The sequence below is a fragment of the Leucopleurus acutus genome, assembly GCF_964270905.1.
Source record: "Leucopleurus acutus genome assembly, chromosome: X".
NCBI lineage: Eukaryota > Metazoa > Chordata > Mammalia > Artiodactyla > Delphinidae > Leucopleurus > Leucopleurus acutus.
The window spans coordinates 16,364,454-16,377,809 of NC_139148.1; the positions used below are offsets into that span (position 1 = coordinate 16,364,454).

A 13,356-nucleotide genomic window follows, 5' to 3' on the forward strand; every position below is an offset into this window, starting at 1 on the left:
CCTCTTCTATTATTGTACCACTATGGAAAGAACAATTACTTGGGAGTCAAGAGCTATAGTTTAGTGGCCATGCTAATAACTAGATGAGTTACCTTGGTCAAATCCTTTCATTGCTCAGGGGCTTCCTGCTTCCTTCTCTATAAAATGAGAGGCTAGAACCAGATGCTTTTCTTTCTATTATGATTACCTTGTGAGATAGTTTCCTTATATGCAACACTGATGAGACCTTGTTTAGTTCAAAACGAACAGTAAGATTCACTCACTAAAGAATTCCTTCCTTCTGTCTGAGATAGGACTGTGTAATAGTTCTAATCTGGTTTCTTTTATGTATATAAAGACCTAGTGACAAATATAAATCATCCTACAATCAGGAATTTTGATTAGGATATTAGTGGTTCAGAAGAAGGCATGCTTTACATTGGTTAAACTCTAAACCCCCAAAACTGAATTTGTTAATACTGACTCATGTTGGCAAAGCAACTACATTCCGCTGAAATAATTTTTATCACATACTAGTTATTACATTTTAAATTCTACTTGACTTGAACATGAGAGTGAATAAGAAGAAATGCTGTTTATGTTTCTAGAATTATGTATTAAGAAAATGCTTTAAGCAATAGTTTACAAAACCTTTTAGGCCCACAGACTACTTTATTAGGACAAAAGTCCCCATAAACTCAACCTAACACTTTTGACTTCTTTTTGTCCCCATTTATTATATTAATAGAAACTTTAAAATGGAAAGAGACTTCTGGTTAAACATGGATGTTTTACTTTCTACTTTCTTCTAAAACCCTATTGAAATTACAATAATGGAAAAATTATGCATAAACTCACAAGGACAAAAAAGAGAAGCAGTAGCAGAAGGTGACTAAGTGGTAACTCACACAGCAAATCAGAGAAAGCTAAAATCTAAGCTTAAAGAAAGGAGGTCAATGAGAAATAAGCAAATTCTTGCCATAGAACCCCTTCTAATCAGCTTTTTGGTACCGCACTTTTTTTCTTTAAAAAAAATTTATTTTATTGAAGTATAGTTGATTTATAATGTTGTCTTAATTTCTGCTGTACAGCAAAGTGATTCACATATATATATATATGAATATAGGTACCTCACTCTTAAATGAGGAAAAGACAGCAAAGAATTCCCAGGAATTTAAGGAAAGACTCTAAACATGAAAAATAGTTATCAAAATAAGTAGAAAAATATAGACCTTATATAGATCCCGATTCAAACAAATTACAAAAAGAAAAATGAATTATAACAATAGGGACAACTGGAAACTTGAGCACTGATCAGATATCTGTATATTAATTTTTCAGGTATAATCATAGAATTGTATTATTTCAAGAGTCTTTATCTTTTAGAGATACATACTAAAATATCTATGGAAGAAATTATACAATGTCTGGGATTTGCTTCAAAATATCAAAAGAGGGGAAGGGAGAGAACACAGATAAAAAAAGATTGATTATGAGTTGATAAATGTTGAAGGAAAAAGAAGGGTATATGGGGCTTCTCTATATTTTCTGTTTCTTTCTGTAGATGTTTGACACTTTCCATAATAAAAAGTTTTTAAAAATGTAATAATTAGGGCTTCCCTGGTGGCGCAGTGGTTGAGAGTCCGCCTGCCGATGCAGGGGACACGGGTTCGTGCCCCAGTCCGGCTGGGCCCATGAGCCATGGCTGCTGGGCCTGCGCGTCCGGAGCCTGTGCTCCGCGGCGGGAGGGGCCACAACGGTGAGAGGCCCGCGTACCGCAAAAAAAAAAAAAAAAAAAAAAAAAAAAGGAATAATTAGAGAACAAGGAAAATCTAGGAAATTAAAAATAATGGTAGAAACATGAAGTTAATAGAAGGGTTGGAAGATAGATGATAAAATTTCCTAGGAAACAGGAAAAAAAGACAAAAATGGAAAATAGGATGGAAAAAAAATAAAAATTAGGCAACGACCCAGGAGGTTCAAAATATCCAAAGAGTAGCAGTTATAAAATGGAGAAGAAATGACAAACTACTTTCCCAGAACTGAAGAAATGAGTTTCTAGATTGAAAGAGACCACCCCATATCTGGTATGATGAATTTTAAAAATCCACACTAAAGAAATACCATTATACAAATTTCAGAACACCAGGGATAAAGAGTAGCTTGATTCTAAAGACTTCCAAGGAGGAAAAGCAGCTTATACACAAAGGACTGGGAACCATAATGGTAATAAATTTCATAATTGCAACACAGGAAGCTGGAAGACAATGGAAACAATGCCTTCAAATATCTGAGGGAAAATTATTTCTGATCTAGAATTTTACATCCAGTCAAATTATAAATTAAGTGAGGGGCAGAATAAAGGCATTTTCAGACATGTAGTTACAAAAAATTTACCATCCATTCAGCCTTTCTAAAGTAGCTACTAGAAGATGTGTTTCAGCAAAACTAGAAAGTAAACTGAGAAAAAGGTAGGTACAGAATTTAGGAAAGGAGATCTAATACAGCAAAGATGTGAAGGATATGTGACTTCAGTACAGGAACAATTTGTATAAAGCATTATGAAAACATTACTAGGAGGACATGAAAAGGGAAACTGTGTGTAAGAGAACTAAATCCTAATCTCCCATGGTAGGAAGTCAAAAGATTATGTCTCCAAAATGAAAACAATCAAAGAATTACAATATAAGAATATTGAATGTGGAGGTAAAAGGCAGAAGCAGCAGCTAAAGAGACGGAAGTCATTGTCTCTGGGGGTCAAGAACTGGGATAGGGAGAAGGGTAGGAAAAGCACTGCTATTTTATAAGACTCTATACACATATTACTTTGATAAAAATAAAAATAAAATTTAAGAACACACCAGCAGTCTATAATTCCAATATGTCAAGTAGCTTCACTTTTCTATGGTCTCTTATATCGCTAACATCTATATAATTTTACATACTTGTGGTAGCCAAATTCGTTATAATGTTCACTTACAAATTTTTGTTACATTCATTTTTATGATTATATTTGAAATATTTCATTTAAATAATATTCTATTAAGTGGTATACCATACTTTTCTAAACATTCAATATTTATAAGATTTCTAAATTCTCGATATTCTAAATAATGTTGCAATGAAAATTTTCAAGTACACAAAATCCTTCTTTGAGATTATTTCCTTAGGTTACTTTAGCAGCAATAATGGTTCGTTCTACTTATTGCAAAACCGCTTTCTAACTTATGTTGCCATTATATGAAATAACTCATTATTTTATATGCATTTATCAGAAAACTGGGACATTTCCCCAAATGTTATTTATTTTATCCCCTTGCATAAAAATGTATTCTAAAACCCTTTAGGTGGAGGTTGTAAAGTTATTTCTTAGGAACTCCTAACTCAATCATTCCTTTTACATTTATTAGTTGGAATTCCATTGTAAGGAAGAGCTTTCCCTTGTTCTCCATTAATTTATGGATTAATGCATGGATTCTTTATTCAGTGGGTTGTAATCGATCACCGTCATTAATTATTGCAATGTTTAAACTGTCCTAGATTTGGCCAGTAGGAGCCTTTTAATAAATTCCTTATATATTAATATTTTGTAATATTTGAGGCAAATAATTTCCTGATTTCCTATTTATACTATTTTTCACTGTATAAAAGGCCAAAAGTTTTTGTACTGTCAATTTGTTTGTAATTTGTGCTTTGCTCAATATCTCTTCACAAGTTTCCTAGGATGTGTTAAGTTGTAAAATTCAGTTAGATTGTTTATTATGGTATATGGTTTAAGAGAAGACTCTAGTTTTTTTGCAGGTTGTTCATAAGTATTTCAAACAAAATTTAAAAAATCAGTATTTAATTTCCCATTGTTCTGGCCACCTGCTTTGTCATACAGCACAGCACTTACTCAATATTTTTGTAACAAATACATGAAACTTTAATATATAATACTTTTGTACTGTTTTGTTCCACTGGTTTATATGCCTGTATTGTTCTCCCCCAAAACACAATGAATTATTACTGCTTTTAATAAGCCTTAAACCTGATAAAACTTGTTCCTTTCTCATTCTTCTTTTTTAGAATACTCTTTGAGGCGTATGTTTTCAAGTGAAATTTTCAATATTTCAAGGAAAATGCAACAGGAATCTTGAGGATATGGAGCTAACTGGATGATTAGAGGAATACTAAGAGTCTTAACAGCCTTCTCTAAAAGGAATTGGGCATGTATTTCCTTTCCCAATATCTTTTAGGTTTCTCAGAGTTCATAGTTTCCTTTACATATACTATGCACAACACAAATCCTGTTATATACATGAAAAAAACTACTTTTGTTGCTTTTGTAAATGAACTCTCAAATAAGTTCCATCTATGCAGCTTTATAACATGGAATTCATGAGTATAAAATTATAAAAGTAGTGATGTAGAGTAGGGCACTGAGGATATAATTTAATTTCCTGGCCCTAGCAAGAATCAAGTAAGTAGTATGCCCAGGGGTGGAGACTGGATAGGAAAGAAAATACATTCAGGAAGGGAGCAAGAGAACAGAGGCAAAGGATGGTGTTTATAGAGGAAGGTGAAATTTCTTGAAACGATGATAATATCCAGTGTGAGTTACTAATTGGGAAAAATAACATCAGAAATAATAAGTGATCATCACAGATATTCCTTCCAGAATATTTCAAAACCTTTAGAAAATACAGGTACGTTGAAGAGGAAAAAAAGAGATGTCAGGAATCAACACACAAAATAATTAGAGGTTATGTGGTAAAATAACTGATACTACTTTAAAAAAGGAAGATCTAAGTATTTAAAAATCCAAGTACAATTTTTTCTAAGTGACTGTTTACCTATAAGAGCCAAATCTGACATTAGATTTTTCAAAATCAGAGGCTTAGAATAAAAACTTATTTGGAGACCAGAAGTCAAAATGATAAAGTCCTTAGAATAAAAGCTATTTTGCATCATAAATCAGTAAGTTTTCAAAACATTAAAATAATAATATGAACTGGAAGATGCATCAAACCTAGTTTTAAAATTCTAAACTTCTACTTGCCTAAAGCCCAAGAAGAATTTATAATACTTCTTTTAAAGCATGGCAACTCCCATTCTCACTAGTCATATGATTCCTAGCCTTGTAGGAAAAATCCACTAAAAGAAAGTCTAAATTTAAAGACAGTAACGGGAACAGATTCTGAATTTAAGTAACTGGCCTAGGAGTCACATGAGACCTATTCAGATTTTTCAGTTTGTTCATACTACGCGAACACTACAAATAGCAGTAGCACTTACCTTTCAATGTGGCCTTCTTCAATACTTTCATGGCGTAAAGCTGTCTAGCATCAGAGCCTGAGATTTTTTTGACTAAGAAAACCTGTATTTAAATAAGAGAAAATAAGTCTTACAAAGTATCATAAACTATACTATTGCTAAAATAAGACCCCCTACTGTAATATAGCTTATTATTAGAAAGATTCTGATACATTAACTATTTTCCTTAAAATATTACCAATTATAAATATAGTGAGTTGTAAACACTGGTTATAACTTTGGGTGTCAATATAAGTGAATACATTTTTTGTTGTTGTTTGCCAATTCCCAAAGACCATGTAACATGTAAGACAGAAACAAAAATCTTTAAACTATGAAGCAATTAGAGAAAAGTCTAACATGTTTAAAGTATAACACAGGTGGTGATTGCTCTGCTTCTAACAAAACAAAAATTCTGATTCCATAAAAACTTTAATACAGAAGTTCCCCTTGACCACAATTTTCTGTTGATTCAATTCTGTTGATAGTCTTTTCTATGTATGAAAACTCCACAATTTCTCATTGCTGGGCAGAACAATTTATTTTTATTTTTTAATTTTAGTATAGATGATTTACAATGCTGTGTTAGTTTCTGGTGTACAGCAAAGTGATTCAGTTATATATATAAATATATATATATATATATTCTTTTTCATTATGGTTTATTACAGGATACTGAATATAGTTCCCTATACAGTAGGACCTTGTTGTTTACCTATTTTATATACAGCAGTTTGTATCTGCTAATCCCAAACTCCTAATCTATCCCTCCTTTATCCTCTTTCCCCTTTCGTAACAAGTCTGTTCTCTATATCTGTGAGTCTGTTTTTGTTTCGTAGATATGTTGATTTGTGTCATATTTTAGATTCCACATACAAGTGATATAATAAGGTATTTGTCTTTCTGACTTCACTCAGTGTGACAGTCTCTAGGTCCATCCATGTTGCTGCAAATGGCATTATTTTATTCTTTTTTTTGGCTGAGTAGTATTCCATTGTATATGTGCACCACACCTTCTTTATCAATTCATCTCTTAATGGACATTTAGGTTGCTTCCATGTCTTGGCTATTGTAAATAGTGTTATGAACACTGGGGTGCATGCATCTTTTCAAATTAGAGTTTTCTCCAGATATATGCCCAGGAGTGAGATTGCTGGATCATATGGCAACTCTATTTTTAGTTTTTTAAGGAACCTCCATACTGTTTTCCATAGTGGCTACACCAATTTACATTCCCATCAATAGTGTAGGAGGGTTCCCTTTTCTGCACATCCTCTCCTGCATTTGTTATTTGTAGGCTTTTTAATGATGGCCATTCTGACTGGTGAGAGGTGATACCTCACTGTAGTTTTGATTTGGGCAAAACAATTTAAAACACTTATACTGAAGAAATTTACTCACAACTATTTAATGTAAATTAAGTCAGAACCCTGCCTCCCCATCTTTTAAAAATCAAATACACACATATACCTAAATATTAAGAATACAATTCCCAGGGGAATTCCCTGGCGGTCCAGTGATGAGACGCTATTGCACTTCCACTGCAGGAGGGGTGCGGGTTCGATCCCTGGTTGGGGAACTAAGACCCCGCAGGCCGTGTGGTGTGGCAAAAAAAAAAAAAAAAAAAAGCAAGCAATCCCCAGGTATGTTACTGAGTATCTTGATTTTCCAAATATTTTTGGCTGTTTTCAAAATATAGTGTGGGATTTATACAAAATGAATAAAGTCTGCTCTAAATAACTCACGGTCATGCTATAACTTGTCTAATACAATACCAAACTATCAATAAATCCCCTCTACTCATTTTGACCATTAGTTTCATTATCTTTTCCAGCAAACCTTTACACAGACTTGCTAAATGGACCTGAATTTCAACTTTTTTTCTCCTACCCATTCTTTCCTAGCAGTGCTACTGAGCTGCCACAGATGGTAAGAAGAGACTCAATTACAATCAAGAATTAACTCTAGGGTCAGCTCTCTATTACCTGCATTAGCACACTAGGCTATTAGCACAAAATAAAAAAATGATTCATTCAACTGATTCTAGAGCAAGGCAGAGTTCCTCACTTCGAGAAATTGTGCCAAAGACAATGGTCAGTGACCTCACGTCCAGTGAAAAGTGCCACAATGTGCACAGAAACCCTGATGCAGGGTGTGGTTTCTCTCCCCAAATTACACCCATTGTCCCCCTTCACCGTGGCCCATGGTGAAACTTCCTTTTAGCCAGTTAGCAGTGAGCCAACCTAGGGAGCGAAAAGTGTATTCTCAATCAGGGTTGTTCCTAAGATGGAATGATGTTTAAAAATTAAAGGCAATCAGAGATTATGAATATTTTTGAACTGAAATAAATTCTAACTAGGTGGGGATAATTAGGATTTACCTGATATTTATTATTCATTCATTCTTAAGATTCCCTAATCAAGCTTCTTCATACTATTCTACAAGAAAAATTCTCCTCATGGGTTCAAACTTTCTTCACCCTACTTTGAAAGCACCCTCTTGATACTTTTCAGCACATCTTAGTTTTTGCAAAGGACCTTCACAAGCATTTGTAATGCACCATCATGATAATTTTGGGAGGCAGGCCTACTAAGCAATGCCTATTTTATAGCTAGGGCTTTGAGATGTTAAATAATTAACGCAGTGTCACAGTGGAGGTATTGGGATAAGAATCGGGCCAGCCACCCAGTTCTGTGCTTCTGCTCAGGGCACTCAATCTGTTGCCTCTGGCTGGTCACCAGTCAAGTGCAGCAGGAGCAGCAGCAGTCCCAGATGCCATCAGATCTTCCCCCACCAGCACTTCTGACTTTTCGAATCCCTCATGAAGCTATTCTAGGCTGTGACAGGTCATCCCTGTTTCCTTGGCTGAGACTGGCTTTTGAGGATGAGTAAGAAAGGAGACGCCCTATTTTTAATGTTTGCTATTTATAGTAAGGTATTTAAGTTACTTTTAAAGAAATAAAGGGAGAAGCATGCTAACTCCTGGAAACTTCAATATTATGTTCCCTGAAAATATAATGTGTAGAAATAAACCCATCTATTTTGGTTTATCCATAATAAATTGCATGATAATACAATCTCATAGCAGATATTATGTGCTTGGCCTTATATCATTTAATTCTTACTACTACCCTATGAGGGCAGGACTATTATTTACTCATTAATTCTTTCCAGAACTATATGTTAGGTACCATGCTACTGGTTCCATGCTGAGACATGGTTCAAGGCATACATGGCCCCTGCACTCATGGAACATATAGTCTAGTGGGGGAGACAGCCAATAAACAAATAATTACACAAACAAAAACCTCAACTGAGGTTAGTGCTGTGAAGATGAGGTATGTAATGTTCTGAGACGGTAAAAATAGACAAATGTGACCTAGGTCAGGATGGCTGGGAAGACTTCTTTGAGATCCTAAGCTTAAGAGGAGCCAACCAGAGGAGGAAGGGATGGGGGTGGGGCAGTGTTTTTCAGGCAGAGGGAACAGCATGTGCAAAAGGCTTTTGCTTATGGATTAAAAAAGAAGGCCAATGTGGCCAGAACACAGGCAGTGAAAAGTATATAAACTGATGTTGATGAGGTAGCTAGGGGGCAGACTGAGGGGCTCCTCAGCCATCTTAAGAATTTGTCTTTCTCCTAAAAGCAAAGGGAGGCCTCTAAAGGGTTAAGTGGATGGAGTATAAGACTAGCTCTTGTTGGCTGTCATGTATTGATAAATAAAGGCTTGAGGCAAAAATAAATTTGGGAAGCCCAAGGTAGGAGCCTCCTTCAATAGGCCAGGGAGAAATGGTGGTGGCACAGACTGGAGAAGTGGCAGGGAGAAGGAGAGAACAGGCATGATTTGAGAAATCTTCACTAAATCAGCAGAACTTGTCAATGGATCAGATTGGTGGGGGTGGGGGGAGAGGGAAGGGCGGGGACTAGAAGGATATGTCAAGAATGCCTCTCAAGTTTCTGGCTTGCTTAACCAGAAGTCATTCATAGTAATAGAGAAAAATGAAATAGAGGTTTGGGGGTTAGGGGAAAATCATGAGTTTGGTCTTAGATATGTTGAGTTTAAACTGACTTTGGGGCATGCAAAGAGAAAAAAATAAATAGCTGTACATACAGTTCAGAGCTTAGAGTCACAATCTAGATTGGAGATATAAATCTGGTACATCAGCTGTATGTGGGTTTTATTAAGATAGTGGGCATAAAGAAATTAATTAGTAGGGAGTATAGAGTGAGAAGGGAGCCTAGAATGGAACCTTGAGAACTTCAATACCTAATGACTGCCTAGAAGAGGAAAATGGGGCTCCAAGAGGTTAAGTAACTTGCTCAAGTGCACATAGCAATTAAGCAGAAAAAACGAAACAAAACTAGAATCCACGTCTGGCTGACCTAGAGCTCAAACTTGCAACCATTATCTTCTTTTGGCTACTTAATCTATATCTGGATTAAAAATATCACTTTGGGCTTGAAAGAGGTTAACAGCTGTAACAGATTACCTATGTTAGCCAAGAATTGCTAAACAGTCCCGTTAAAATACACGAGAGCAAAACGGGTGTTGTTTTGAAGCTTGCAAAGCCTATCTTCAAATGCTTCCTCACAGAGAGGTGGCAAGGAAGCACTGCACTGTGAAAGCTGAATGCAATCTCAGAACGTTCCTCTTGCTGAGAAATGGACTAGATAGATCAAGTAGTAGTGATTGTAATGCTGTACTTCTCAAAATGGAGTACAGGAAGCGCTCCTGAGGTATGCAGCAGGGGGACAAGGAATACTTGAAAAATGATAAAGATGTTGCAATTTTAGTTGGTGGATTTGGGAAATAGTTGAGAAATATTTTTGGATATTAAAAACAGACACAGAGGGGCTTCCCTGGTGGTGCAGTGGTTGAGAATCTGTCTGCCAATGCAGGGGACACGGGTTCGAGCCCTGGTCTGGGAGGATCCCACACACCAGGGAGCAATTGGGCCCGTGAGCCACAACTACTGAGCCTGAGCATCTGGAGCCTGTGCTCCGCAACAAGAGAGGCCGCGACAGTGAGAGGCCCGCACACCGCGATGAAGAGTGGCCCCCGCTCGCCGCAACTAGAGAAAGTCCTCGCACAGAAACGAAGACCCAACACAGCCATAAATAAATAAATTAATTAATTTTAAAAAAACAAAAACCAGACACAGATATCACTGAATAGAATGCAGCCTTTGAGTTCATTTTAAAGACAAGCTATAAGTCCCCCAAATTTCGTACATGTAGTGGTAACCCCCCACCCTATTTCCTTGGGAGTACCTATTCGCTTTCTGCTGGTATTAGGGGTACTCTGGAGGAAAGATTGAGATGCACTGTTATAATGTATTGTAAGATCACCTTCCGATTCTACATGAAGACTCAAAAAGAGGCCCGTGTGTCACGGGAACACTTTGTGATTTTTTAATCATTCAGGAAGTGCAATTAGGGCTTCCCTGGTGGCGCAGTGGTTGAGAGTCCACCTGCCAATGCAGGGGACACGGGTTCGTGCCCCAGTCCGGGAAGATCCCACATGCCGCGGAGCGGCTGGGCCCGTGAGCCATGGCCGCTGAGCCTGCGTGTCCGGAGCCTGTGCTCCGCAACGGGAGAGGCCAAAACAGTGAGAGGCACGCGTACCGCAAAAAAAAAAAAAAAAAAAAAGAAGTGCCATTAGAGACGTCATATAGTCTTGAAGATAAAATGAATATGAAGTGAACACTGCCAAGTTATGAAAGTTCCCACTGTACTTCTGAATGACTTTATTCACTTTGTCACACTTTTTGATAGTGAGAATTGTAAAAACACAGAAAATACTGCATTGTAGGGAGATCAGTAGTATTTCATAAAATATTTCTGTTCCCCAGTTGTATGAAATATACATGAATTCCAAAAAGCAACTTTTTAAAAAGCACATATTCATGGCTTACCTTTCCAAATGATCCCTGCCCTAGTACTTTTAGAAGTTCAAACTGGGAAGGATCTGCCTTTTCATGTCCTTCCTTTACATGATGTGTGATTGCAATTTCTTTGATACTGCCTTCTTCCTGTTGATGCAAATATAAGGGGATAAAACAGAGTTAGAGCTACTTCCTCTGGCTATAAATCAAGCAATGTAAATTTACTGTATCATATTAGAAATCCTCAAATTAACATACACAAACCACCTTTACTGACCCACCAAGTAAAAAGAGAACACATGCCAAGCAAATATACTTTCAAGTTAAATGCCAGAGAAAGTATAATACCAGCCAACCACATAGGCCAGTTTAACCTCTACATAACATTAGTTCTGAATACTTTCAAGTCTTCACTCTTCCTATTGGAGATAATCAGAATGATTAGTTTCATGGGGTGAGGGCAGAGTGTGTAAAGAAGTCTGAAAACAGATCAGAGTAATCTGGTGTGCTCTGATATGTGATTGTATTAGGTAGAACCAACACTATACACAACAAAACCTGATTATTGGGGAGAGGGGTTGAAAAATATTCCAGGGTCAACGTGGAGATTTCTACCCTCAGCAAGGCCGTTTGAATTAGCCTGCTGAAGTTTACTGTGTTTGAAATATCTAAGTTACTTTCTGTTTCTAGGACTACCTGAGATCTGAGATGGGAGAAAGGAATAACTCTAAAACACAAAATCAAAAAAGATTTAACATTTGGATGGAGGATTAGACAGAAAAAAACATGTTCAGCATGATGGAAAAGTAGAAGGTCTTCGAGTTAAGAGAAGGATACTTAAAGAATGTGGATACTTTACTATACCTGAGAGAAGGTGTCAGAAGAGAAAGGTTGAAAATACATGTAAGTAAACATAGAATTTCAATTACTTTATTACCCTGAGATCAGCAGATTAAGTACACCTTATTTATTCATTAATCAAGACATGTACTTTATCAGCCCAAAACTACGACAATAAAACAAAACCCAACAAAACAAGAAACATAAGCCTGTCAAAGACTATCGTTTCTTTTCTTTGCCTATAATGTTTTTTCTAGTGCATACATACTGAGTAGAATCTAAATGTGTTATACAAACATAAATAATTCATTATTTTTATTACCATTGTATTCCATATAAATGCTTGAACTCAAATAACATTCTCTGAGACACAGAAGGCTGGCAATATAAGGAATTACAAAGATTTCTCAAAAAGATATACCAAGGATATCCTAATGTGGTAGCTTTTGAAAATGAGTAGTAAAAGGAAAAAAAGCTCCTATAAGAGAACAGAAAAGAAATCCAGGCCCACCAATTTACTCTGTAAAACAGAAGCTGTAGTTTGTAGAATGTTCTACTAAGGCAGCTTAATCATTTTGGACTTTCCTGGAACTTTGACAACAATAATAAAACAATCCCCTAATATGGTTTAGTCTTTTATTTTGTAATTCCATATGCATTATCTCATTTAATTCTCACAATGATCCTATGCAATAGGCATTAGGGTAGAATCAAACATTAGCTGACTCCTTCCTGGGCACCCCTTCTCTCCAAATGAGACCAATGTGTACAAGGTCTTGAGAGTGATAGCTGTTCCTAGGCGCATTAGGAAAGAAAGGAAGCAAATTACCAAATTCTTTAAAAAAAAAAAAATTTCAAAGAACAATGTATATGTGGGATTGATTAAGAAAGATTCAGATTAAAATCCAGCAAATATTTATTAAACACCTAACATGTATCAAGCCCGGGTTAGGTGTTTTTTCACCTTTTCTATTTATGCTTCATGCAAATCTTTGACTACATATCAGTATTAGAGAGGGCTAATGATAACACAGAGTATACCCCAAAGCAAGCAAAAACATTTCAGAACTCTCTACAGACTCCCCCATTCACCATTAGAAATTTTAAAGGTAAAATGGTCTGAATATTCTACAGTCTGAAGTTTAAAGAGATCAAGTAAAGATCACAAACTAGTAACTGGCAGACTTAGGGCCCAATTCCAGGTTTTCTGACTTCTAACAACTTCTAAAACAAGGATCTTAGCATTACACCACATTGAGACTGTCATGAGGCTCTTGGTGGTTCCCCATCCAAGATCAATGACAGGAACATACAGACTTATTCCCCTGGCCTTTGTAACTGGTCTGTATCTCTTCGGTC

General features: G+C 36.2%; 1 protein-coding gene across 5 annotated transcripts in view; it reads right to left on the reverse strand.

Moving 5' to 3' along the window:
- The window catches only part of RPS6KA3 (ribosomal protein S6 kinase A3), a 109,571-nt gene that overhangs the window by 41,646 nt on the left and 54,569 nt on the right, over nucleotides 1-13,356 (reverse strand). For all 5 annotated transcript variants that reach the window (XM_082864201.1, XM_082864203.1, XM_082864202.1 and 2 more), the window contains 2 exons: nucleotides 11,188-11,304; nucleotides 5,257-5,338 (listed from right to left, as the gene is read on the reverse strand). In XM_082864201.1, the coding sequence (XP_082720327.1) occupies nucleotides 5,257-5,338; nucleotides 11,188-11,304 (199 nt within the window). The remainder of the gene's footprint in view (nucleotides 1-5,256; nucleotides 5,339-11,187; nucleotides 11,305-13,356) is intronic.